The following is a 25,535-nucleotide window of genomic DNA, read 5'->3' on the forward strand; positions in this document are numbered from 1 at the left end:
CCGTCATTATCATGTTGCATTCTGACTAACACACCACAGTAAATTCCTAATACATGTAAATGCCATCATCATCTTGTGCCCTGTCGTGACGTGAGTGATCATTGTCTCATGATCATCCTTTTTTGGCAAATTTTTCTACAGAAGTGGCTTGCTATTGCCGCCTTCTCGGCAGTGTCTTTACAAGACCCGTGACCCCAGCCGTTATCAATATTCTTCAGACGTTGTCAGCCTCGTGACAGTGGTCACATAACCAGGACTTGTGATACACACCAGCTGTTCGTACGACCATTCACCACCTGCTCCCATGGCTTTACGTGACCCTAATCGGGGGGGGGGGGTTAAACAGGTGCTACATCTTGCCCAACAGTGACCTGCAGGCCAGCGGAGGGAAGGAGCGCTTTATACCTCCATTATCTGCACCCTGCCAATCCATATATGTAAACATATATGGCGAATAAAGTTGATCCTTGGCAAATAAATTCCACAGTGTGCAAACAGTCTGAACCAAGAAGTGACCAGCATGAACCGTTGTTGTGTTTGTCTCTCCTTGACCGTTGGCTGATTTGCTGAGTGCTCTCAATGCATCCCATTCACAAGTTACACTGAAATGTTGGCTTTGCAGTGCTGTGGAATCTCCGTGGTTTAACCATTGCTCTGAATCGCAGCTACACGGAGTGCTGCCTAAAGGGAGAAACACCCATCAGCAAGGACTCCCACCACGTTCTTCTCACTTCTACCACCAGCGGGAAGTAAAGGAGCCTTTGGTCCCACACCACCAGGTTCAGGAACGATTATTACACTACAACCATCGGGCTCCTGAACAGCGTGATAACTTCCCTCACCTTAACACAGAGCTGATTCCACAACCTATGGAGTCACGTTCAAGGACTCTACAACTCATGTTCGCAGTATTACTTATTCTTTATTATTTACACAATTTGTCATGCCTGCAAGAAAATGAATCTCAGAATAGTATATAGAGACATGTATGTACTTTGATAACATATTCACTTTGACTTGAGATCAAAACAGGCTCATTTTCTCCAAATGCTTCACCTCCTAAAGATCCATCAAACCATAAGACATTGGAGCAGAATTAGGCCATTCAGCCCATTGAGTCAGCTCCATCATAGACATTCTTTTATTCCTCTCAACCATATTTTCCTGCCTTCTTTGATGCCTATACTAATCAAGATTCTATCAACCTTTGCTTTAAATGTACCCAAAGACTTGGCCTCCACACTCATCTGTGGCAATGAATTCCAAAGATTCAGCACCCCCTGGCTAAAGAAATTCCTCGTCATCTCTAAGGAACGTTCTTGTATTGAGGCTGTGCTCCTTGGTCCTAAACTCCCCCACTCTAGGAAACATGCTCTTCTCATGCACTCTATCCAGGCCTTTCAATATTCGATAGGTTTCAATGAAATCCCCCCCCCCCCATTCTTCTAAACCCCAGTGAGTACAGGCCCAGAGCCATCAAGCGCTTGTCATATGTTAACCCCTTCATGGTGGTAGGTTATGGGTCAAAGGGAAAATCCTCAGTGGAAACCGAACTCAGAGCATGGAATACAACAACACTATACGACCACTTTGCACTAAAGTGCAGTGCAATAACTTAGCGGTTAGCACAATCACTTTACAGCGCAAGCAATCACCAGATGGGGCTCAATTCTTGTCACAGACAAAGCCCGGTGGAACCATTTCTACTGACAGAAGGGGCAAAGGCGGGTAACTGGCAACTTAGAACCAGTTGCTTTAAGCAGATGGGCCTAGTCTGCCATGGTTGGCAATTCATACAGAAGGAAAACTCTGATCTCAAACCTCTGCTGCCTTGCGACCGTTCCCAATCACGGGGAAGGTTTTGGGAATAAACCCACAGGGAAAAATCAGAAGCTGGTGTCCCTAAGGAGGTACAACATTGAGGTCAATTCAGACTGTGATGCTGCTGATGCCAAACTGTATCGGTCTCTGCCGTTCCTTTGGATTCATCAGCTGTGTGGAGAGGGGGAGCTTGCTCTCCATATTGTACTCCACTGGCTTGTGCATCTAGACAACTAGAATGCAATATCAATGGCTGACCCAGGCACAATGGAATTTATAAAAAACTATACACAACAAAAACTGACAAACAATCAAAGTGCAAAAGAAAATGGTGCAAATGATGAAAAATGTAAATAAATGATACTGAGTTTTTGAGTGCTTGAAAGTGAGTCTTTAGGTCATGGAATCAGTTCAGTGTTGAGGTGGGTGGAATCAGGCACACTGGTTCAGGAGCCTGATGGTTGAAGGGTGATAACTGTCCTTGAACCTGATGGTGTGGGACCTAAGGCTCCTGCACCTCCTACCTGATGGCAGCAGCATAAATTGTATATAATTTATGTCTAAGCTTTTCTTGTGAACGCTGCTTATCTGAAGCTCCGTGCCTGCAATGCTGCCGCAAGGAAGATTTTCATTGTACCTGAGCAGACGACAATTAACCTGACTTCTGACTTCACGGGCCTCTCTAAAAATCTCATGACTGTCACCATTGTGTTTAAACCTACCATGTGCTATTAATCCTAACTTTGGGGAACTGTCACCGATTTTCACTTTCCTACCCAGCGCTGTCAGAGAATGGAACAATACAATAATCTGTTCCTGCTGTTGAATCTGGCCAGACCTCCTACTTTCCCCTAACTCGCACGGGTTTCCCTGCCCTTCCCACCCTCCCCACATGTCCCCGGTAAAACTGTAAACACCAAAATTTCAAATTCACTGAAACTGATTTAACTTGAAAAAATAATCAAATCTCCGCTTACAATACTTCAAAACTCAAAGTCACTGAAATATCACGTCCAAAAGTCACACTGACAGATTTTAGCTCAACAAGGCCAACATGTCTCAACATGGCGAGACAAGAACATGGTAAAATCATTGCTCAAAGTTAACGCACAATTCAGTTAAATAGTATGACAGATTAAGTGGTTTGGCAGAAAAGGTTTAAAGTAAAACACCAACAGCTGATGGAAAAATATCGTTTTGTCGAAACAGTTTATACGTAAACTGTCAGCCGTTCCAGATCTTCATTAACCAAAGAGGTCCACAGGTTATGGAGCCAGAGCAGTGATGAAGTGTCCTAACAAATCGCGCAAAGAATAAACAAAAAGTAAATAAATAATACTGAGAATGTTGTAAAATCCTTGAAAGCGAGTCTGCAGGTTGTGAAGTCAGTTCTGTGTTGAGGTGAGTGAAATTATCCACACCAATTCCGAAGCCTGATGGCTGTATGGTAATAACCGTTCCTGAGCCTGGTCATAGAGCCTTAGAAAACTACAGCATTAAAAACAGGCCCTTGGGCCCATCTGGTCTGTGCTTAACCATTTAAACTGCCTAGTCCCATTGACTTGTTCCTGGACTGAAGCCCTCCATACCCTTCCCGTTCACATACCTATTCAAACTTCTCTTAAATGTTGAAATTGCATCCATGGCTTCTCTCGCTCCCAATCTCTGATTGGGCTGCTGCTCAAATGGCGTAATGGGCCCAAGGCTTACCTCTTGGTGGAGTTCAGGACTCGTCTTGCAAGGAACCTAACTTCAACATCCAAGGCTTCAGGTTGTACACAGATCATGCTTTATCTGAACCGCTGCCAATTCTGGGCACCAACTCAAATAAATAGTCCTCACTGGCATATGTTGTGAAATTTGTTGCTTTGTGGCAGCAGCACAATACATAATAACCCCGTACATTACAATAAATATATATATGAAAATTAAATGAAATAAGTGGTGCAAAAAGAGAGGAAAAATACTGAGGTAATTTTCATTGTCCATACAGGAACCTGATGGCAGAGGGGAAGAGGCTGTTGAGTGTTTACCTTTAGGCTCCTGTACCTCCTCTCTGATGGTAGCAATGAGAAGAGGGCATGGCCTGTGTGATGGGGATCTTTAATCATGGACACCACATCACCATTTGAAGGTGCCCTGGATGCTGGGGAGGCTAGTGGCCATGATGGAGCTGGGAGGGTTTACAACTTTCTGCAGCTTTTTTCTGATCCTGTGCAGTGGCCCCTCCGAACCAGGCAATGATGCAACCAGTTAGAATGATCTCCGCAGTGCATCTGTCTTTGGTGACGTACAGTGCCTATAAAAAATATTCACCTCCCTCGGAAGTTTTACTGCATTGAATACAGTGTATTTAATTTGGTTTTTTTTTGACACTGATCAACAGAAAAAAATTCTTTCCTGTCAAAGTGAAAACAGATCTCCACAAAGTGAAATAGGGAGGGGTCAAAAAGGAGGGGTCATAAAAGAGGGGAGGGTGGAGCAGATAACTAGGGCTAAGAGCCTATTGTACAAGAATTCCAGCACCTGCAGAATCCCTTGCGTCTGTGCATTTCAGTGGCATTTTTCAAACCCCTTGTGAGTTCATCCTCAAAGACCCACGCAGCCAATGAAATGTCTGAACAGAACAACGACGCAAGAGGAGACAGATGCAGGAATCTGGAGCAACACACATGCTAGAGGAAGTCAGTGGATTCAGCATCTCTGGAAGGAAGGAAATTCCTGACATATCGTAACATCGGCAACTGTCAACATTCCGTGACACAGGGTTTCTTCAAACAGAAATGTTAATAATTCATCTCCTTCCCCACGGATGCTGCTCAATTTGCAGAGTTCCTCCAGCAAACTGATTGTTACTTCATTAGTGTAATCATTTCTGTTATGGAGGCCATCTTATATATTTAGCGATGCAGCGGGCAGTAGGACCTTCAAGCCAGGCAACCCCGATAAGGGAGGACGGGAGGATGAGTACAGGGCCCTAGTGGAGGACATTGTCAAATGGTGCAAGTTCAATCATCTGCAGCTCCACATCAGTAAGACAAAGGAGATGGTGATGGACTTTGGGAAGATGAAGCCTGCATTGCCTTCTGTTACTATTGATAGTGAATATGTGCTGCCTCAGCAAGGACCTGGACCCATTACAATTTGTCTATCAACACAATAGGTCAATGGCAGATGCAATCTCAATGGCTCTTCACATGGCTTTAGACCACCTGGACACCACAAACACCTACATCAGGATGCTGTTCACCGACCATCGCTCAGCATTTAATACCATCAATCCCACAGTCCTGATTGAGAAGTTGCAGAACCTGGGCCTCTGACTTCTCTCTGCAAATGGATCCTCAACTTCCTAACCGGAAGACCACAAACTGTGCAGATTGGTGATAACATCTCCTCCTCGCTGGTGGAGGATCAACACTGGTGCACCTCAGGGGTGTGTGCTTAGCCCACTGTTTTACTCTCTCTATACCCATGACTGTGTGGCTAGGCATAGCTCAAATACCATCTATAAATTTGCTGACGATACAACCATTGTTGGTAGAATCTCAGGTGGTGACAAGAGGGTGTACAGGAGTGAGATAAGCCAACTATTGGAGTGGTGTCACAGCAACAACCTTGCACTGAATGTCAGTAAGACAAATGAGTTGATTGTGGACTTCAGGAAGGGTAAGATGAAGGAACACATGCCAATCCTCAGAGAGATGAGAAGTGAAGAGAGTGAGCAGTTTCAAGTTCCTGGGTGTCAAGGTTTCTGAGCATCTAATCTGGTCCCAACATATCCACGCAGTTATAAAGAAGGTAAGACAGCAGCTGTACTTTATTAGGAGTTTGAAAAGGTTTGTTATGTCAACAAGTACACTCAAAAACTTCTGTAGATGTACCATGGAGAGTATTCTGACAGGCTACATCACTGCCTGATATGGGGGGGGGGCTACTGCACAGGACCAAAAGAAGCTGCAGAGGGTTGTAAATTTAGTCAGCTCTATCTTGGGTACGAGCCTTCAAAGTACCCAGGACATCTTCAAGGAGCGATGACTCAGAAAGGCAGTGTCCATTAAGGACCCACAGCACCCTGGGCATGCTCTTTTCTCACCGTTACCATGAGGTAGGAGGTACAGAAGCCTGAAGGTACGCATAAGCGATTCAGGAACTGCTTCTTCACCTCTGCCATCCAATTCTTACGTGGACATTGAACCCTTGGACATTACCTCACTTTATTTTAATATATAGTACTTCTGGTGTTTTTGCATTATTTTTATCTATTCAATATATGTATACTGTACTAAGTATGCTGAATAAGATTTATTTTTTCTTCTATATTATGTATTGCATTGAACTGCTACTACTAAGTTACTAAATCACATCCCATGCCAGTGATAATAAACCTGGTTCTGATTCTGGATGTGGTGAGGACATACAGGTACCTGGGGGGTACATCTGGATGACAGACTTGAGTGGAGCACCATCACAGAGGCTGTGTACAAGAAGGGCCAGAGTCACCTCTACTTCCTGAGGAGACTGAGGAGTCTGCAGGCCTCTCCTTCACATGTTCTACCAGTCTGTTATCACCAGAACAATCCTCTATATGTGGTGTGCTGGGGCAATGGCATCAACACGGGTGATGCCAACAGGCTCAATAAACTGATTAGACAGGCCGGCTCTGTTATAAGAGTCAAACTGGACACACTGGAGGCTGTGGTAGAACAAAAGACCCTCCGGAAAATCCTGGCAATTCTGGACAATGTTTCTCACCCTCTGCATGCCACCTTGGCTGAACAGAGAAGCACTTTTAGTCATAGACTAAGACAACTGCGCTGCTCCAAAGAGGGGTATATGAGGTCGTTCTTACCCTCAACCATTGGGCTCTATAATGAGTCAACCTATAGAGAGGAAAGTGATGACCCCTTCCTGTTAGACTGTTTGAGGTAACTTATTTTTATTCTTTCTTACTTCTCTTCTAATATTTGAATATCTGTGCACTTGTGATGCTACTGTGACACTGTAATTTCCTTTGGGATCAATAAGGCGTCTATCTCTAACCTAATCATGGGACGATCTACAATGAGCAAGTAACCTACGCAGTACGTCTCTTGACTGTGGGAGGAAACTAGAGCATCCGAGGAAACCCCACACATTCCACAAGGAGGGCGTATAGACACCCCTTGCCGAACAGCATCGGAATTGAATGCTGAAATTCCCCAAGTCTAACAGCATCATGCTAAACGCCACTTTTTTTTGGTGCCCTCAAAGTTAAAACAGAAGCTGATAGGTCAGGGCGTCAACGGCTACGGACAGAAAACAGAAGAATGCGGTTGGGAGGTATGATAGACAATAGGTGCAGAAGTAGACCATTCGGCCCCTCGCGTCTGCACCGCCATTCTAAGATCATGGCTGATCATTCACTATAATAGACAATAGACAATAAATATAATAATAAATGATAAATCAGCCATGATGGATTTGGTTGAACGGTCTAATTCTGTTCCTGTACCACATGGCCATTTGGTCTAACTAGGCAGCATTGTGCTTAGTGTGAAGCTTTACCACACCAGCCATAAGATTGGGGTTCAATTCCCACCTCAGTCTGTAAGGAGTTTGCATGTTCTACCCCTGACCACATGGGTTTCCTCCAGGACCTTCACTTACCTCCAACAGCCCAAACAAACAGACACACATACAGGTTAGGGTTAGTAAGTTATCAGAAGTGAGGCAACAATTGCAGGCCACCCTCAGGACAATTCTCGCTGATCGTAATACGATTGAATTCACCTTGAAACTTGAGAAGGAAAATCTAAAGTCAGATGTGTCAGTATTACAGCGGAATAAAGGCATTACAGAGGCATGAGAGAGGAATTGGACCAGAAAACAACACTGGCAGGGATGATAACAGAGCAGCAATGACTGGAACTTCAGGAAGCAATTTGGAAGGTGCAGGATATATACATCCCAAAGAGAAAAAAGCATTCTAAAAGCAAGATGATATAAAACCATGGCCAACAAGAGAAGTCAAAGCCAACATGAAAGCCAAAGAGAGGGCATGTGATAAAAGCTAAAATTAGTGGGAAGTTAGAGAATTGGGAAGCTTTTAAAACCCAACAGAAGGCAACCAAAAAAAGTCATTAAGGTAAAAATGGAAAGTGAAAGTAAGCTAGCCAATAATATTAAAGATGATTCCAAAAGTTTCTTCAGACGCATAAAGTGTAAGAGAGGCGAGAGTGGTTATAAGACTGCTGGAAAAATATGCTGGAAAGGTAGTAATGGGGGACAACAAAATGGTGGATGAATTGAATAAGTATTTTACATCAGTTTTCACTGTGGAAGACACTAGCAGTATGCTGGATGTTCCAGGTGCCAGGAGTGATGAAGTGTGCAAAGTTACCAGAACTAGAGAGAAGGTTTTTGGCAAACTGAAAGGTCTGACTGTAGATAAGTCACCTGAATCAGATGGCATATGCACCAGAGTTCTGAAGGAGCTGGCCGAAGAGATCTTGGAGGCATTAGTAATGATCTTCCAAGAATCACTAGATTCCTGAATGGTTCCAGAAGACAAGATGGGAGAGAGGCAGAAGAAAGGAAACTATAGGCCAGTTAGACAACCTCAGTCGTTGGGAAGATGTTGGAGTCGATAACTAAGGATGAGGTCTCAGGGTACTTGGAGGCACATGATAAAATAGACCATAGTCAGCATGGTTCCCTTTGCCCGACTAATCTGCTGGAGTTCTTTGAAGAGATAACAAGCTGAATAGACAAAGGACAATCAGTTGATGTTGTATACTTGGATTTTCAGAAGGCCTTTGACAAGGTGCCACACGTGAGGTTGTTAATAAGCTACTAGCCCATAGTATTACAGGAAAGATTTTAGCATGGATAAAGCAGTGACTGATTGGCAAAGAGTGGGAATAAAAGGACTTTTCTAGCTGGTTGCCAGTGACTAGTGGTATTCCACTGGGGTCTGTGTTGGGACTGATTATTTTTACATTATATGTCGATGATTTGGATAATGAAATTGATTTGTTGCAACGTTTGCAGATGATATGACGACAGGTGGAGGGGCAGGTAGTTTTCAGGAAGTAGAGAGGCTACAGAAGGACTTGGGCAGATTTGGAGCATGAGCAAAGAAATGGAAGGTGAAATAGAGTGTTGGGAAGGTATGGTCATGTACTTTGGTAGAAGAAATGAAGGGGTTAACCATTTTCTAAATGGAGAGAAAATACAAATAACTGAGGTGCAAAGGGACTTGGGAATCCTTGTGTAGGATTTGCTGGTTGAATCTGCAGTGGGGAAGACAAATGCGATGTTAGCTTTCATTTCAAGGGATCTAGAATATAAAAGCAGGGGTGTAATGTAGACTCTTTATAAAGCACTGCTGAGGCCTCATGGAGTACTGTGAGCAGTTTTGGGCTCCTTATCTTAGAAAGGATGTGCTGAAACTGGAGAGGGTTCAAAGGAGGTTCACAAAAATGATTCCAGGATAGAAAGGCTTGTCATATGAAGAGTGTTTGATGGCTCTGGGCCTGTGTTCACTAGAATTCAGAAGAATGATGGTTGACCCCATTGAAGCCTATCAAATGGTGAAAGACCTTGATAGAGTGGATGTGGAGAGAATGTCTCCCATGGTGGGAGAGTCTAAGACCAGAGGACATGGCCTCAGAATGGAGGGGCGTCCTTTTAGAATGGAGATAAGGAGGAATTTCTTTAGCCAGAGAGTGGTGAAGAGTTGAGTTACTGGAATTCTTTTCCACAGGAAGCTATGTATATTTAAGGCAGAAGTTGACAGGTTCTTGATTGATCAGGGCACGAAGGGATACAGGGAGAAGGCAGGAGATTGGGGCTGAGAGGAAAATTGGATCAGCCGTGATGAAATGGCAGGACAGACTTGATGGGCCAAATGGTCTGATTCTGCTCCTTTATCTTATGGTCTTACGATCTGATTTGTCACAAACACCTTTCACTGTACGTGTGACAAATGAAGTTAATCTTTAAACCAACGTACACATGAGCATGCTCCCATGAATATCAAAGTGTCACAGCATAGAAATAGCCCCTTCCACCCATCTCGTCTGTGACAAATTTATTCTGCCGAGTTCCACCTGCACCAAAGTCTAGCCACCAACATACCAAAAGGTGAAAGCTGAAATATTTAAGGGGCATATGAAGGGGGAAGCTTCTTCCCTCAGACGGTGGTGTGAGTGTGCCAGCAGAAGTGGTGGATGCAGGCTCGATTTCAGTAGTTTGGATAGGGACATGGACCCAGGTGTGGGTCAATGGGACTCGGCACATTAATAGTTCAGCACAGATTAGATGGGCTGAAGGGCATTTCTCTGCTGTCGTGCTCTATGACTCTAATCTGTCCTGCAAGATGTGACCAGAGTAAAGAAAAAGAGAAATGCAGTTCAGGTGAAAGCAGTCGAAAACCCTCGCAACCATGAACCCAACATTCTTCAGTGGGGAGATCCCCACAGCCCAGAACAGACCAAGAATTCGAAAGGAGGTGGGTGGCTGCATCAAGGGAAACTCAGCAGGGCCCTCCCTCAGCAAACAAGGCAAGCGGGTACACCATCCTGTTTGGTTAAGGAACCCCATCAGCTTATCCTGTTTGAAATCAAAACACGACCCACGCTTGCCCAGTTCCACGGGGCACTTTCCAAACACTCGTGGTTGTTAAGATGCCATCGAGAGTGTTCATTTCTGACAAGGCTGTGACTATTCCAGGAAGCAGGCTCACGTCTGCCAAGTGAAGTCTGGTGGGGCCACACCGCAGCTCAGCCAGGACAGCCGCAGGAGGTCGATCCGCGCCACGGTTTTCCTGTGCTGAGTCTTTGTGTACACGGAGGATTCCTGCTTTGTCAGAGGCCCCTCTGGAGCCTCTCAGGGCTGCAGCCGGCTGTCGAATACCACACACTAGTGGCAGAGTAACTGTGGCGGTTTAGGTATTTCTGTGTACAGAACTGCTTCAGATCCACTTATTGGACGTCCATTCAGAGCGTTGGCTGGCTGACGGTGCACATGTGTCTGCAAATGTGAGCCTCTGTGTGCACACACATGGAAATGTGTGCCTGGGTGTGCATGTGTGAGTGGGAGCGAGAGAAAGAGACAGTGAGACAGACAGAAACAGAATGAGAGAGAGGAGAAAGTGAGGTAGTGAATGAAGGAGAGAAAGACAAAGAATGCAGGTGTGTGGAGAGGGAGGGTGTATACGTGTGTTTGCAAGAGAGGTGGGTGTGAGAGGACTGGGTGGGGCAAGAGGGTGTGGTGGGAAGGGGAAGAGCGCATGAGAGAGAATGACTGAGGGGAAATGGATGAGCAGCGAAGGGGCGGAAGATAGGTGTTGGAAGGTAAGACAGCGAGAGAGAGAGAGGGGAAAGGGTGAGCGGTGGGAAGGGATATATAAGGAAGGGTGCACCCCCAGTGGAGAGGGGTGTCGTGTTATAGCTGCAGCAAGAATAAGATGTTCAAGTCTAGACTGATCACTGGGCAGGAGGGAGGTTCAGTCCAAGATTTGGAAGAACAGGTCACCTACTACTGCACCAGTCAATTCCTTGATGAACCAAGATTAAATTACCCAGCATGACTTCCAGTGAAGGAATCCAGAACAAGAGCGAACGTTTACGGTGAATAAACTCACTGCCCCACTAGGCGTCTCAAGGCAGCTTGCTTGGTTCAATCCCTCTTCACACACTGACTAGTCTTATCTCCAGCACAGTTTATCTTTCACTGGTCTCATTGACCTGTGAAGTTCGGGTCCTGATTTCAACTAAGTTGAACAATTAACCAAAAGGGACTGTTAATACTTCAGGCAGCATCTATGGAAAGGAAGAGTCGACATTTCTGGCCAAGGCCCTTCATCAGGACTGGAAGGGAAGAGGGAAGAAGCTAGAATAAGGTGTAACAAAATATCAAATAAGGGTCCTGACGAAGGGTCTCGGCCCAAAACGTCGATAGTGCTTCTCCTTATAGATGCTGCCTGGCTTGCTGTGTTCCACCAGCATTTTGTGTGTGTTGTTGTTTGAGTTTCCAGCATCTGCAGATTTCTTTGTGTTTGCTCAAATAAGATATTCTTCCTCCTTTCTTTCCAATTCTAATGAAAGGCTTTGGGCTGAAATGTCTCCCCTTTATTAATTTTCACAGATGTGCTGCCTGATCTGCTGAATTCCTCCAGCATTGTGTGTGTTGCACTGGATTTCCAGCATCTGTAGAATCTCTTGCGTTTATGTCAATGTTTCGGGTCGAGAGCCTGTCTTGGGACTGAGAGTGGAGAGGGAAGCTGGCCAGCATAGAGAGGAAGGGTGGGGTGTGTGAGACAGGGGCCAGGAGGTGGGACAAGAACAAGCAGGGCTGGAGGGAGAAAACAAAGCCAGACAGCTCTGATGCAAGGTTTCAACCTCAAAGTCAACAGTTCCTTCCCAAAGATGCTACTCGATCCACTCAGATGCTCCAGCAGATGGTGTGTTGCTCCACATTCTAGCATCTTCCATCTCAGGTGTCCCTGGACTGTGGAACTGGCAGGATGAAGGGAGGGGGTGCAGAGCCACGGTGGGCCTGTTGGGAGTTTGTGCTGGGTTGGGGACTAGTTGTCCTCGTCAGTGCTGCCCTCCAGTGTTCACTCTGTGGAAGACAATCTGGAATGTGCTCATCTACAGCTGCACTGAAGTGAGATGAGGAACTGCTGCGGGCTTGTTCTTGCGGAAATGTGGCTCCAGGACAACATCCCATGCACCATCAATCTACAGGCTAATATTATTATTTCATTTTTGTAACTTTATGTGCAATCTTAATTCCATGTACTACGTGCTCCATCTGCCACAACAGACAGGAAACACTCCGTCCACCACAACAGACAGGACCTCTACATCAGCGAGACATGACGCAGATTGGGGGACCGCTTCGTCGAGCACCTACACTCCATCTGCCACAACAGACAGAATCTCCTGGTTGCCACTCACTTCAACTCTCCTTCACATTCCCAATCGGATATGTCCATACATGGCCTCCTCTACTGCCATGATGAGGCCAAACTTCGGTTGGAGGAACAACACCTCATATACCGTCTGGGTAGTCTCCAGCCCCTTGGTATGAACATCGAATTCTCCAACTTACGGTAATTCCCTCCCTCTCCCTTCCCCCATCCCACTTTCACTCTGTCTCCTCTTCTAGCTGCCTATCACCTCTCTCATGATTCTGCCTTCTTCTGCTACCCATAGTGCTTTCCCCTTACAGTCCTTCTTCACCTCTCCTGCCTATCCCCTCCCTGCTTCCCCTCCCTCACCCCCTGATCGTTCCTCTGATTGGTTTTCCACCCACCCCCCACCTTCTTTACAGAGCCCTTGCCCCTTCATTCTTTAGTCCTGACGAAGGGTCTCGACCCGAAACGTTGACTGCTTCTTTCAACGGATGCTGCCCGACCTGCTGAGTTCATCCAGCTTTTTTGTACGTCTGTGTTTAATGGAACCTGGCTCTTTATAAACAGTAGCATCAGTGATGGAATTAAAGTCTGTTCAAATTAAGACCTGAAATTTCTTTACGACCCTGACTACCTGCGATGGTACTTGCAAGGAATAGGAATTATGGATCTAAATATCCCCAGATCCATTCAGTTCTACTGAACACTTCAGTGTTCCACCGATTACAGATTTGTCCTTTCAAAGTGTAGCACCTCACATTTGTCTGCATTAAATTCCATCTGCCATTTTTAACTTATGCACTGTGATTCCACAAACACTCAGAGGCAACAGCAGGCACCAGGACGAAGCCATCAGACCTGTCTTGCCTCAGTCACTGGTTGCTGGAGATCACTTTAGTTTTGAAACACAATTCATTTCCTGGTTTTTGAGCTCAGTTTTGCACGTTGAAATGGATTCTCTGAATGCCCCTTGGGTCAGACACCTGATTGGTCACGATTTCTCCACAACAACACAGGGCAGACCTCAGCAGAAGAACTGCACGACAGCAAACATGTTACCAAGGCAGGGACTGCCCTCTAGTGGCACATCGCCAGAATTACCGAGCTCTGAAACCACTTACTGAGTATGGAAGGCAAATACAATGTTAGCACTCCTTTCGAGAGGATTAGAGTAGAAGATTGAGGATGCAATCCTGAGGATTTATAAATCAGACCACACTTGGAATACCGTGAGCACTTTTGGGCCACTTCTCTAAGAAAGGACGTGCTGGCATTGGAGAGGGTCCAGAGTACAGTAAATTTAATATCTAAGTACATACATGTCACCATATACCATCCTGAGATTTGGCATCTTGCAGACATTCACAGCAAATACAAAGAAATAGAACAGATTCAATGGAAAAACCACACACAACAAAGATGGCTAAATTACCAATATCAATAGACAATAGGTGCAGGAGTAGGCCATTCGGCCCTTCTAGCCAGCACCGCCATTCACTGTGATCATGGCTGATCATACAAGATCAGTACCCTGTTCCTGCCTTCTCCCCATATCCCTTGACCCCGCTATCTATAAGAGCTCTATCTAACTCTCTCTTGAATGCATCCAGAGACTTGGCCTCCACTGCCTTCTGGGGCAGAGCATTCCACATATCCACCACTCTCTGGGTGAAAAAGATTTTCTGCATCTCTGTTCTAAATGGCCTACCCCTTATTCTTAAACTGTGGCCTCTAGTTCTGGACCCACCCATCAGCAGGAACATGCTTTCTGCCTCCAGTGCGTCCAATCCCTTAATAATCTTATATGTCTCAATCAGATCCCCTCTCACCCTTCTAAATTCCAGTGTATACAAGCCCAGTTACTCCAATCTTTCAACATATGACAGTTCCGCCATTCCGGGAATTAACTTTGTGAACCTACGCTGCACTCCCTCAATAGCAAGAATGTCCTTCCTCAAATTTGGAGACCAAAACTGCACACAATACTCCAGCTGGGGTCTCACCAGGGCCCCGTACAGCTGCAGAAGGACCTCTTTACTCCTATACTCAATTCCTCTTGTTATAAAGGCCAGCATGCCATTAGCTTTCTTCACTGCCTGCTGTACCTGCATGCTTGCTTTCATTGACTGATGTACAAGAACACCTAGATCTTGTTGTAATTCCCCTTTTCCTAACTTGACTCCATTTAGATAGAAATCTGCCTTCCTGTTCTTGCCACCAAAGTGGAAAACCTCACATTTATCCACATTAAACTGCATCTGCCATACATTTGCCCACTGACCCAACCTGTCCAAGTCACCCAGCATTCTCATAACATCCTCCTGACATTTCACACTGCCACCCAGCTTTGTGTCATCGGCAAATTTGCTAATGTTACTTTTAATCCCTTCATCTAAATCATTAATGTATATTGTAAACAGCTGCGGTCCCAGCATCGAACCTTGCGGTACCCCACTGGTCACAACCTGCCATTCCAAAAGGGACCCGTTAACCGCTACTCTTTGTTTCCTGTCAGCCAGCCAATTTTCAATTCATGTCAGTACTCTGCCCCCAATACCATGTGCCCTAATTTTGCCCACTAATCTCCTATGTGGGACTTTATCAAAAGCTTTCTGGAATATCCAAATGACAAGTGCAAAAGGGAATGAAAGGATTAATGTACGAGGAGCATTTGATGGCTCTGAGCCTGTACTTGTTGAAGTTTAGAAAGATGGGGAGGGGGTCCCACTCAAACCTATCAAATATTGAAAGGCCTTGATAGAACGGAAAGGATGTTTCCAACAGCGGGGGTTTGAGGACCAGAGAGCACAGTCTCAGACTACAAAGACGCTCCTTTAGAAGAGATATGGGGAGGAATTTCTTTAACCAAAGTGTGGTGAATCTTTGGAATTCCCAACACTGTGTAAGAAGTTGGTATGTTCTCCCCGTGACAAAGTAGATTGTGAGGGCATGAGTTTGCCTTATTGGACTAGGGGACTGTTCATGGGTCATAGGCCCCCATTATCTGGACCCTTCGTGCAGATTTGCCCAGGCTGAGGGTAGCAGCAGGGTGATCATTCACCCTACACCATGGGCTTCAGGGAGCAACCCACAGCAATTGTGTACGTTTGTTTTCTTTGAATAAGCTCATACGACACAAGAACAGAATTGGGCCATATGACCCATCGAGTTTACTTTGTCATTCCATTGTGATTGATTTATTATCCCTTCTCAACCCCATTCTTCTACCTTCTCTCTGTAACCTTCGACACTGTTACTAATCAAGAACCCATGAACATCTGCTTTAAATATACCCAATGATTTGGCCTCCACAGCTGTCTGTGGCAATGAATTCCACAGATTCACTACCCTCTGGCTAAAGGAATTCCTCTTCTGAGTTCTAAATGGACGTCCCTCATTTCTGAGGCTATGCACTCTAATAATACTCACGTATTATAGGAAACATCCTCTCCACATCCACTCTATCTAGACCTTTCAATATTCAAAAGGTTTCAATGAGATCCCTTCTCATTCTTCTAAACTCCAGCAAGTACAAGGAAGACAGATTATAGTTACAAGGAATACACAAAAGAGCATGAAAAAAGACATTAATGGCAGACTGTGGAAACATTCAAACACACTGGCAAGTGTCCAACCCTGCAATAAATAACCACACTCACTGCAAATTATTATTTACAAGAATAAACCATTCGACGCCTTTTCATTCTTATATTCATCATCAATGCTTTCAGTCCTGTTTTGTTACATTCAAAGTAAGTTTATTATCAAAGTGCATTTATGGCACCATATACTGTGCTGAGGTTTATTTTCTTGTAGGCAATCACAATATAACTGAGAAGCAGAACAGGATTAATGAAAAACTTACAAAGATTGATAAGAAGCCAGTGTGGAAAAGACGACAAATACAAAAAATAACCAAAAGAAGGCAAACTGCACAAATTTTAAAAATGGAAAGAAAATAAAAATTCATTAATACTGAGAACATGAGCTGCAGAGGTTGTGGAATCAGTTCAGAGTGAGGGGAGAAAAGTTATCTCTCCTGGTTTAGGAGCCCGATGGTTGAAGGGTAGTAACTGTTCCCAAACCAGGTGATGTGGGACCTGAGGCTCCTGTACATTTCTCCCAAACATCACAACTCAGCATCATTCACCAGGAACAGTAACTACATTTTTTGAATGCATGGTATTTGAAGTTTTAAAACGATTTCACACTTTCATTTGCCAGTGCTGGCTGCAATAGATGAAAAAAAAACCCAGAGCAGGAAGTTAGCAGGAGTATTATTACCACGAAGGGCTTCCATATGGGAGGACATGAACACTTCTTACTGGGGATCAGGGCAGTGTTCTGTAACATCAACGATAGAGTCAGAGTGACCACTTTATTAGGTACACCTGCTTGTTAATGCAAGTATCTAGTCAGCCAATCACGTGGCAGCAATCCAATACATAAAAGCATGCAGACATGGTCAAGAGGTTCAGTTGTTGTTCAGATCAAGCATCAGAATGGGGAAGAAATGTGATCTAAGTGACTTTGACTAGGGAATGATTGTTGGTGCCTCAGAAATTACTGATCTCCTAGGATTTCCCATGCAAGACAGGCTCTAGAGCAAGGGTTCCCTCAATTAATGGTACTGGTCTATGGCATAATAAAAGGATTGGTAACCCCCGCTCTAGAGCTTACAGGTAACGAAATCTAGTGAGCAGCAGTCTGTAGGTGAAAATGCCTTGTTGAAGGCATTAACAAGAGGTCTGAGAGGTCGGAGGAGAATGGCCAGGCTGGTTCAAGCTGACAGGAAGGTGACAATAACTCAAATAACCACACGTCACAACAGTGTTGTCCAGAAGAGCACTTATGAACACACAATACATTGAACCTTATAGCAGCAGAAGACAGCAAACATACACTCAAGTTACCATTTTATTTGGTTCAGGAGGCATCTAATAAAGCAGCTACAAAGATTACGTTCATGGTCTTCTATTGCTATAGTCAGAGATTAGCTTTATTTGTCACTACCTCACTTTTTTTAAACACACAGTATTTCTGATTTTTGCATGTTTTTAATCTATTCAATATATGTAAACTGTAATTGATTTATTTTATTATTTTTTTTTCCCCTGCTATATTATGTACTGCATCGAACTGTTAAATTTCACGTCACATGCCGGTGATGATAAACCCGATTCTGACATGCACCCAGAGGCCAGTTCGGCAGGTAGAGCCCAGCACAGGCCCTTCGGCCCATCAAGTCTGCAGTGACCACTGATCACTTATTAACACTAATCCCATAATTCTGCCCAAGATTCCACAACTCTCCTGTGCAGCATTGATCTACCTTTGGGACGTGGGTGGAAACCAGAGAACTGAGGGAGATCAAAGGGTGAACGAGGGATCTCCACACACAGAGTACCAGACGTCAGGACTGAACCCGGGTCTCTGACACTGTAGATCTAGTTGCTATACCGCGGGGCCACTCCTATGGATGTTTCAGCTGCAGGATAACCCTAATCCATCACATGGCAAAGACGATTCAAGATGCAAATTCACTCATCACGTGTACCTACATAGAGTGAAAGTGGCGTTTGTGTTAACAGCCACAAGTGTTGCCACACCTTCCTGCCGACACAGAATGCCTGTAATGCTTGGCAGGACAACACAGAACACAAGCACCAAAATAAAATTGGGCAGCAAAGGGAGATTTAGATCTCAGAATAAGTTAAAATATCAGCACAATTGTTATTTATGAGACACACAGCGGAATTTCCGGCCCTTCAAGCTGCACAACACAGCAACCTGCGATTTTATCTTAGCCCAGTCACAGGACAATTTACAATGACTAAGCCCACCAACCGGTACGTCTGTGAACCGTGGGAGAAAGCTAGAGCACCTGGAGGAAACCCACGCAGTCACGGGGAGAACGTACAAAATGTAAGGCGTCCTGCTGACCACTACGCTACTGTGTCATCACTACTGTGGGCTAAAGGACCGCACTGGGCTGCAGGGTTCAATGTTCTGTACAGAGAGTGGTAAATTAGTAGAGGAATGTTTTGGGGTGATATCAGAGGGAGGCTATTTTACAGCAGCGAGTGGTGGGTGAGGCAGATACATTAGGGACGGTTAAGAGACTCTTTGCTAGGCTCATGACTGTAAGAGAAATGGAGGGTTATGGGCTTTGTAGTGGTGGCTGGGTGGAGATACGACTCTACCAAAGGAGGTGTAAGGCGCTCCTTCCCTCCGCTAGCCTGCAGGTCACCCTTGGGCAAGATGTAGCACCTGCTTAACCCACACCTCTCTCACCCCCTCCACCCCCACCGGATCAGGGTCACTTAAAGCCATGGGAGCAGGTGATGGATGGTCGTATGAGCAGCCGGTGCATATCACAAATCCTCGTTATGGGACCACTGACGCCAGGCAATCTCTGAAGGGTATTGATAATGGCTGGGGTCACTCGTCTTGTAAAGACACTGCCCAAAAGAAGGCAATGACAAACCACTTCTGCAGAATTTGTCAAGAACAACCATGGTGCGTAGAGATTTCTAAATGTAATGGTTAAAGACGAAGACAGAGAAAGCAAATGGAACTGATGGACAGTTAAGGACGATATAAGGGAGAAAAGTAGAATTTTAGAAATATTAATTGAGAATAGTATGTTTTTTTTATATATATATATATATATATATATATACTTTTTATGTTGCGGGGGGGGCTGGGGAGCTTTGAATCAGTTACTACGGGATTCACGTGTGTAATCATGGCGATTGCCATGACCCGTACAATAGAGGGGGGTAATGTTGTGTTTTTTTTCTTTCACAACATTAGTAGGGGGGTATTTTGTTTTTTTTCTCTATTTTCTATTTTTCTTCTATTCTTTTGCCTGGATGATTGGTGGGGACACACATAGCAACATGGAGACTTTTAAAAAGATTTCCCAGGATACAACGAAAGTTGAAAGATTAGGTATTATTATAGATTGGAGTAACATAAATAAAAATAATGACTAATTTATTGAATTTTTTAAGTTTTAATGTTAATGGGCTTAATAGACCAATAAAAAGAAAAAGAATTTTAACATATATTAAAAAAATGAAAATAGATATAGCTTTCTTACAAGAAACTCATTTAACGGATATAGAACATCAGAAATTAAAAAGAAACTGGGTTGGAAAAGTTATTGCAGCTTCGTTTAACTCAAAGGCAAGAGGAGTTGCAATTTTGGTTAATAAAAATTTACCAATTAAAATACAAAATGTATTAATTGATTCGGCAGGAAGATATTTAATTATACATTGTCAAATTTTTTCAGAAGAACAACCATGGTGATGGAAAGACCATGATCGCCCACATCATACAACACGGCACTGAATGAATGAATGAGAATGAAAGGGTTCGGTTGACCGTTGAGTAAGTTAAAAGGCCGGGAGGCCAGCGCACTTGTACCTCCCTGTCACGTTCACACTGAACAGTAAATGGCCGCCAACGTTTCAATGGTACTCACTTGATGCATCCAATGATAACCTGTGTCAGAGGATAGATGAGTGGCTGAAGAACTTCATTGGGGTAAACCGTACTGAGCAGGCGACACCACAAGAACAAGCAATGAATGAACTGCCAGTTATAGACGGACTGGTACGTCTCCTGCGGACAGAGAGACAAGCACAGTAGTATAAGCGAACACACAGAAGAGAAACAATCTCAAACAATTAAGTTTTACTGCAATTCAAATGGAACAGTTAGGGTAACTCAGACAAAACCTCAGCAGGTCATGCAAAGTCAACATTTTGGGCTGAAATGCTACCTGACGTATTGAGTTCCTCCCACAATCTGTGTGTTCCTCAAGATTTCCAGCATCTATGGGGCTTGGCACCACTAAAGGGATTGTGAGAGCATGTGACCCTGGATGATATATTTGAAATCCTCACAGACCTGGTGCACGCATCAATATATTTTGATAGTAAATGGTTACACTAACTCCGCCATGGATGGTGCCAAACCTGGCTGCAAAAGGAGAAGGAGTCGGCATGGAACCAGCAATCCCATTGCGTCAAAACCCAGAGCTACAGAAACGGCAACAGAGCCCCAAAGGCATCATCCCTGGGATGTACAAAGTAAATTTATGAAAGTACATACTCTGCAAAAGTATTAAACACACACACAGTAGATAAGATGCCAAGGAGTTTTGCACAGTACTGTAGTAATTTTATGTATTGCACTGTACTGCTGCCACAAAAACAAATCTCATGACATGTGTGAGTGATGATAAACCCAATTCTGATATGGGTCTCTATTGTGGACTGAGAGTGGGAAGTGGGCAGGAAGAGGGGAATCATGGTTGGGAAAAGGGGAAGGGGGAGGGAGAGGGAAGCACCAGAGAGACATTCTGTAATGATCAATAAACCAATTGTGTGGAATCAAATTGTGTGGACCTTGCCTGGTGTCTCAAGACTGGGTGTGTCTGCACCCGCCCCGACACTGCTTCTCTGCCACCTGTCCCACACGCCTCCCGCAGTCTCCACCCTTGCCATTCCATCATCTTTTGCTCCTGCCAGATTTACAAACTTGCCTTCTGCTCCACGTTGACAAATACAATACTGTGCAAAGGTCTGCGGTACCCCTAGCTAAGTATATGTATGTGCATAGGACTGTAAATGTCACCATATACAACCCTGAGGATCTTTTTATTGTGGGGATGGACAGTAAATCCAAGAAAATCCACGCGCAACAGTACAGACAGCCAGTGTGAAAAAGACAACAAACCCTGCAAATACAAAAGAGAAAAGAAATAATGATAAATAAACAAACAGTAAGTATGGAGAACTTGAAACGAAGAGTCCTTGAAAGTGGGTATGGCGACATACAAAGTCGAGCGGTGGCAGTGGAAGCCATGGGGCTGATTATCTTCGGTCAGCCCAGGACAGAGAACTCCAGTGAGCTGCTACTGGTCGTCTATTCCCCAGGAGTGACGGACTTATGAAAAAGAAGAAACAGTTCTAATAATACTATTTAGAAATGAGGTTTTTCAATAACATCCTTCCATAGATGCTGCTCGATTTAGAGTGAGAGAGAGTGCAAGAGCGCACGCAAGAGAACGAGAGAGAGCATGAGAGTGAGAGCCTCTCATTCACTCATACTATTCCCAGCATCTGCAGAATCTCTTGTTTATGGAGCGCTCAGGGATAGTATGGACAGGTAGAGCCACTGCCACTCCATGACAGGGACCCGGATTCAGTCCTGACCCCAATACAGATTCATTTATATAATCATATTTATCACAACGTACAGAGAAATGAGTCACGTGCATTAACAACAAACACAACTCAAGCATGTTTTGGAGGCAGCCCGCAAAAGTCACCACACGTTCCAGCACCGACACAGCATGCACACCAGGCTATCTGTGTGGAGTCTGCACAATCTCCCTGCAATTGCAACGAAGAGCCTTATTGGCCAGGGGTGGTGAACCTGTGGCACATGCAAAAGGTTTGCTGGCATGGAGCTTTCAGTGCCATCCCTCGATTCTCTAAATGGCATAACAACAAGATTTATAATGATTACCTTCACTGCCAAGTGAAGCAGCAAATGTCTGTTTTAACAACCGAAGAACAGTGATATGATTTCACAGGATGTCCCACACTGGCTTGGTGCCAGTAAGAACACATGATATTGGATAATTGGACCTGATACACACATTGCTCACTGGATAGTTAACTGTTACAATTACAATATTACTTAGAAATTATTACATGTTATTTTCAATTGTCTTTTTAAAAGATATTAATACATTTTTCAACAGCTTTTCTAAAATGCTTCATTTATTTCAATTTGTCTATATTATATGAGCAACAGGATATCCCTTTCCCTTAAACCCCATAATTATTGTTACTAATTCATTAATCAGTGATAATCTCTGCTCAAAATTACCATGGCACATAAGAGAATTAATTTTTTTTTAAAAGATTATGGTCGATTTGGGCAAATTCCCTGAGAAAGGTCCGCAACTCACGCCTTACCTTATCTAATCGCACACAAAATGCTGAAGGAACTCAGCAGGTCAAGCAGCATATGGAGAGGAATAACCAGTCAACTTTTCAAGACGAGACCTTTCATTGGACTGAAAAGGAAGGGGGTAGAAGTCAGAAATAGGTGGGGGGAGGGGGAGGGAGACAGGTGGGCAGGTGACAGGCGAGACCAGGTGAGGGGAAAGGTTGGTGTGTGGGGGTGGGATGAAGTAAGAATCTGGGAGGGGTTAGATGGAAAAGTAAAAGGGCCGAAGAAGGAAGGAAGGAATTGAGGACACAGTCAGTGAGATCAAGACTACCACAGTAAAATACATCCTTTCCAGTCCTGATGAAGGGTCAGCCCAAAATGGCAACTGTTTATTCATCTCCATAAATGCTACCTGACCTGATGAGTTCCTCCTGCAGTTTTGTGTGTGCTACTCTGGATTTCCAGCATCTGCAGAATCTCTTGTGCTTTTTGCCTTATCCAATCTTTCAGGTTCTGCCGAAGTACCTGATTCTGCCACTAGCTGTCAGTAGACGAGGAGGACTGAATTTTAATGAGAAAACATACGTTACATAAATAAGCTAAAAGTAAAATGTGTTACCTTTTTCTTCATCGTCATGGCGTTTCGGAGGTGGATAGCAAGCTGCCGGATGTAAATGAAAGCGTGTTGATAGGTAGCGTGGTGATCCAGCGCGTACATCTCTGTCAAACTACGCTGCATGAAGTTGATCATGGGAAGTACATTTGGTGAGGTAAACTTGCAGTTCTTCACATAAGCCACGTACATTTGCTGGAGGGAGACAAAGAGGGCAAGAGTACAAAAACTGGTAGAGATATGCAAAAGAACATAAAACTTTTAAACAGAATTAGGCCACTTGGCCCATCAAGTCAGTTCCATCATGGCTGATTTATCATCCCTTTCAACTCCTATTCTCCTGCCTTCTCATAACCTTACTAATCAAGAACCTGTCAAACATATCAATTTAAATATACTCAATGCTTTGGCCTACACAACCATGTGTGGCAATGAATTCCACAGGCTCACCGCCGTCCAGTTAAAGAAATTCCTCCTCAACTCTGTTTTAAAGGGATGTCTTTGTATTCTGAGGCTGTGCCCTCTGGTAATAGACTCTCCTGCTATTGGAAACATCCTCTCCATATCTATTCCTCCTCATCACTGTTCTAAAGGGACATCTTTGTACTCTGAGGCTGGTGCTACCCACGTTCTATGTTCTGAATAACTGCCCCAATTCAAATGTGGCTGGTTTGAAGAAGTGGGGACTATGATCTCACTCTTTCCTGGACTTCTGACCACTACACTGAAAGGATATGGATCGGTTGGGGAGATGTGGATGGAAAAACGTCAGATGGAGCTTGATCAAGGATCAATGTCATTCACTGTAGATCTGGACAAGTGATAGAAGACAACGAGGACAAGAGTACAAAAATCTGTGGAGACATGTGGATGGTGAAGGCGGTTGTAAATGGACATGTATTAGTTTGGGCACCACAGTAGCGAGGTGATTAGTGCTATTAAAGTTCAGGGAGTCAAGTTCGGAGTTCAATTCCTGCTGCTGTCTGTAAGGAGTTTGTACGTTCTTCCTGTAAAAGTGTGGGTTTTCTCCAGGTGCTTCCGTTTCCTCCCACAGTCCGAACAGACATACCAGTTAGCAGGTTAACTGATCATTGTAAATTGTCCTGTAATTGGATTAGTGTTAGATAGATGGGTTGTTGGGCAGTGAGGCTCGGTGGGATGGAAGGGTCTGTTCTGCACTATGTCTCTAAACAGAAATTAATAACCTCACCTGAGCTTTTCCATTAAATCAAAGTTCAAAATTAAAGCATACAATTGCCATATACAATCGAGACTCATTTTCTTGCGGGCATTCTCAATAAATCCATAGAATAATCCATACAGAATCAATGAAAGACCACACCAGCAAAAGACAATTATGCAAATATAAAAAGAAAGTCATAATAATAAATAAAATAGCAAGAATGTGAGATGAAGAGACCTCGAGAGAGAGTCCATAGATTGTGGGAATATTTCAAGTGAATTTGAATGAAGTTATTCTGTTTGGTTCAAGAGTCTGATGGTTTGGGGGTGGGGGGGGGGGGGTTGTAACTGATCCTGAACCAGGTGGTGGAGAGTCCTGAGTCTCTTGCACCTTCTTCCTGATGGCAGCAGTGAGAAGAGAGCATGGCCTGTGTAGTGAGGAGGGGTCTCTGATGTTGTTAATAAAATTATTCTCTAAATAAAATAAGTGGCAGATAGAGTTTGAACTTTATTCGCCATATATCTGGACGAGTGTGAGGTGTACGGAAAGGTATACAGTAAATGTTCAGAGCTCCCTAAACATGGGCACTCAAGTGGGCATTTGGCACTCTTGCCTTCATTAGCAGGGTCGTTGAATATTGAAGTCAATAAGTCATACTGGTGGTGGGCCATCGTATCTAACGATGACAAGAAAACCTGTGCGAGAGCTTTAAAAGTGGGAAAGCTGTTGCAATGGGACAGTTCCACTCTCTCGACCTTTGAAGACCAGGTCCAGTGACATGAACCAGCATCACAATCTGGGGCCTTCCTCGGTTGCAGTGGATAACCATGACTTCTGTGCCTTGCAGAGCGGAGCAGCGAGCATGGCACAAAGCATTGTAGTACCACCTTCCTGGCCGTTGGATCTCACTACGGATCTCTTCTACCCAGTCTGCCAAGATGACTGTGCATGCTGAGACAGGCATGTCCTCATCTCAGCGGGGTATGAGGCCCGCTGGCTACCCTCACCTCATTTAGCCCACCTGTCAAAGCGGCGTA

At 44.3% G+C, this 25,535-nt stretch overlaps 1 protein-coding gene across 4 annotated transcripts in view; it reads right to left on the bottom strand.

Moving 5' to 3' along the window:
• The window catches only part of noc2l (NOC2-like nucleolar associated transcriptional repressor), a 163,845-nt gene that overhangs the window by 96,777 nt on the left and 41,533 nt on the right, over positions 1 to 25,535 (bottom strand). For all 4 annotated transcript variants that reach the window (XM_059952319.1, XM_059952316.1, XM_059952317.1 and 1 more), the window contains 2 exons: positions 23,322 to 23,510; positions 20,217 to 20,356 (listed from right to left, as the gene is read on the bottom strand). In XM_059952319.1, coding sequence (XP_059808302.1) covers positions 20,217 to 20,356; positions 23,322 to 23,510 — 329 coding nt within the window. The remainder of the gene's footprint in view (positions 1 to 20,216; positions 20,357 to 23,321; positions 23,511 to 25,535) is intronic.

This window comes from Hypanus sabinus, chromosome 27 (assembly GCF_030144855.1).
Source record: "Hypanus sabinus isolate sHypSab1 chromosome 27, sHypSab1.hap1, whole genome shotgun sequence".
In the NCBI taxonomy this organism is placed as follows: Eukaryota; Metazoa; Chordata; class Chondrichthyes; order Myliobatiformes; family Dasyatidae; genus Hypanus; species Hypanus sabinus.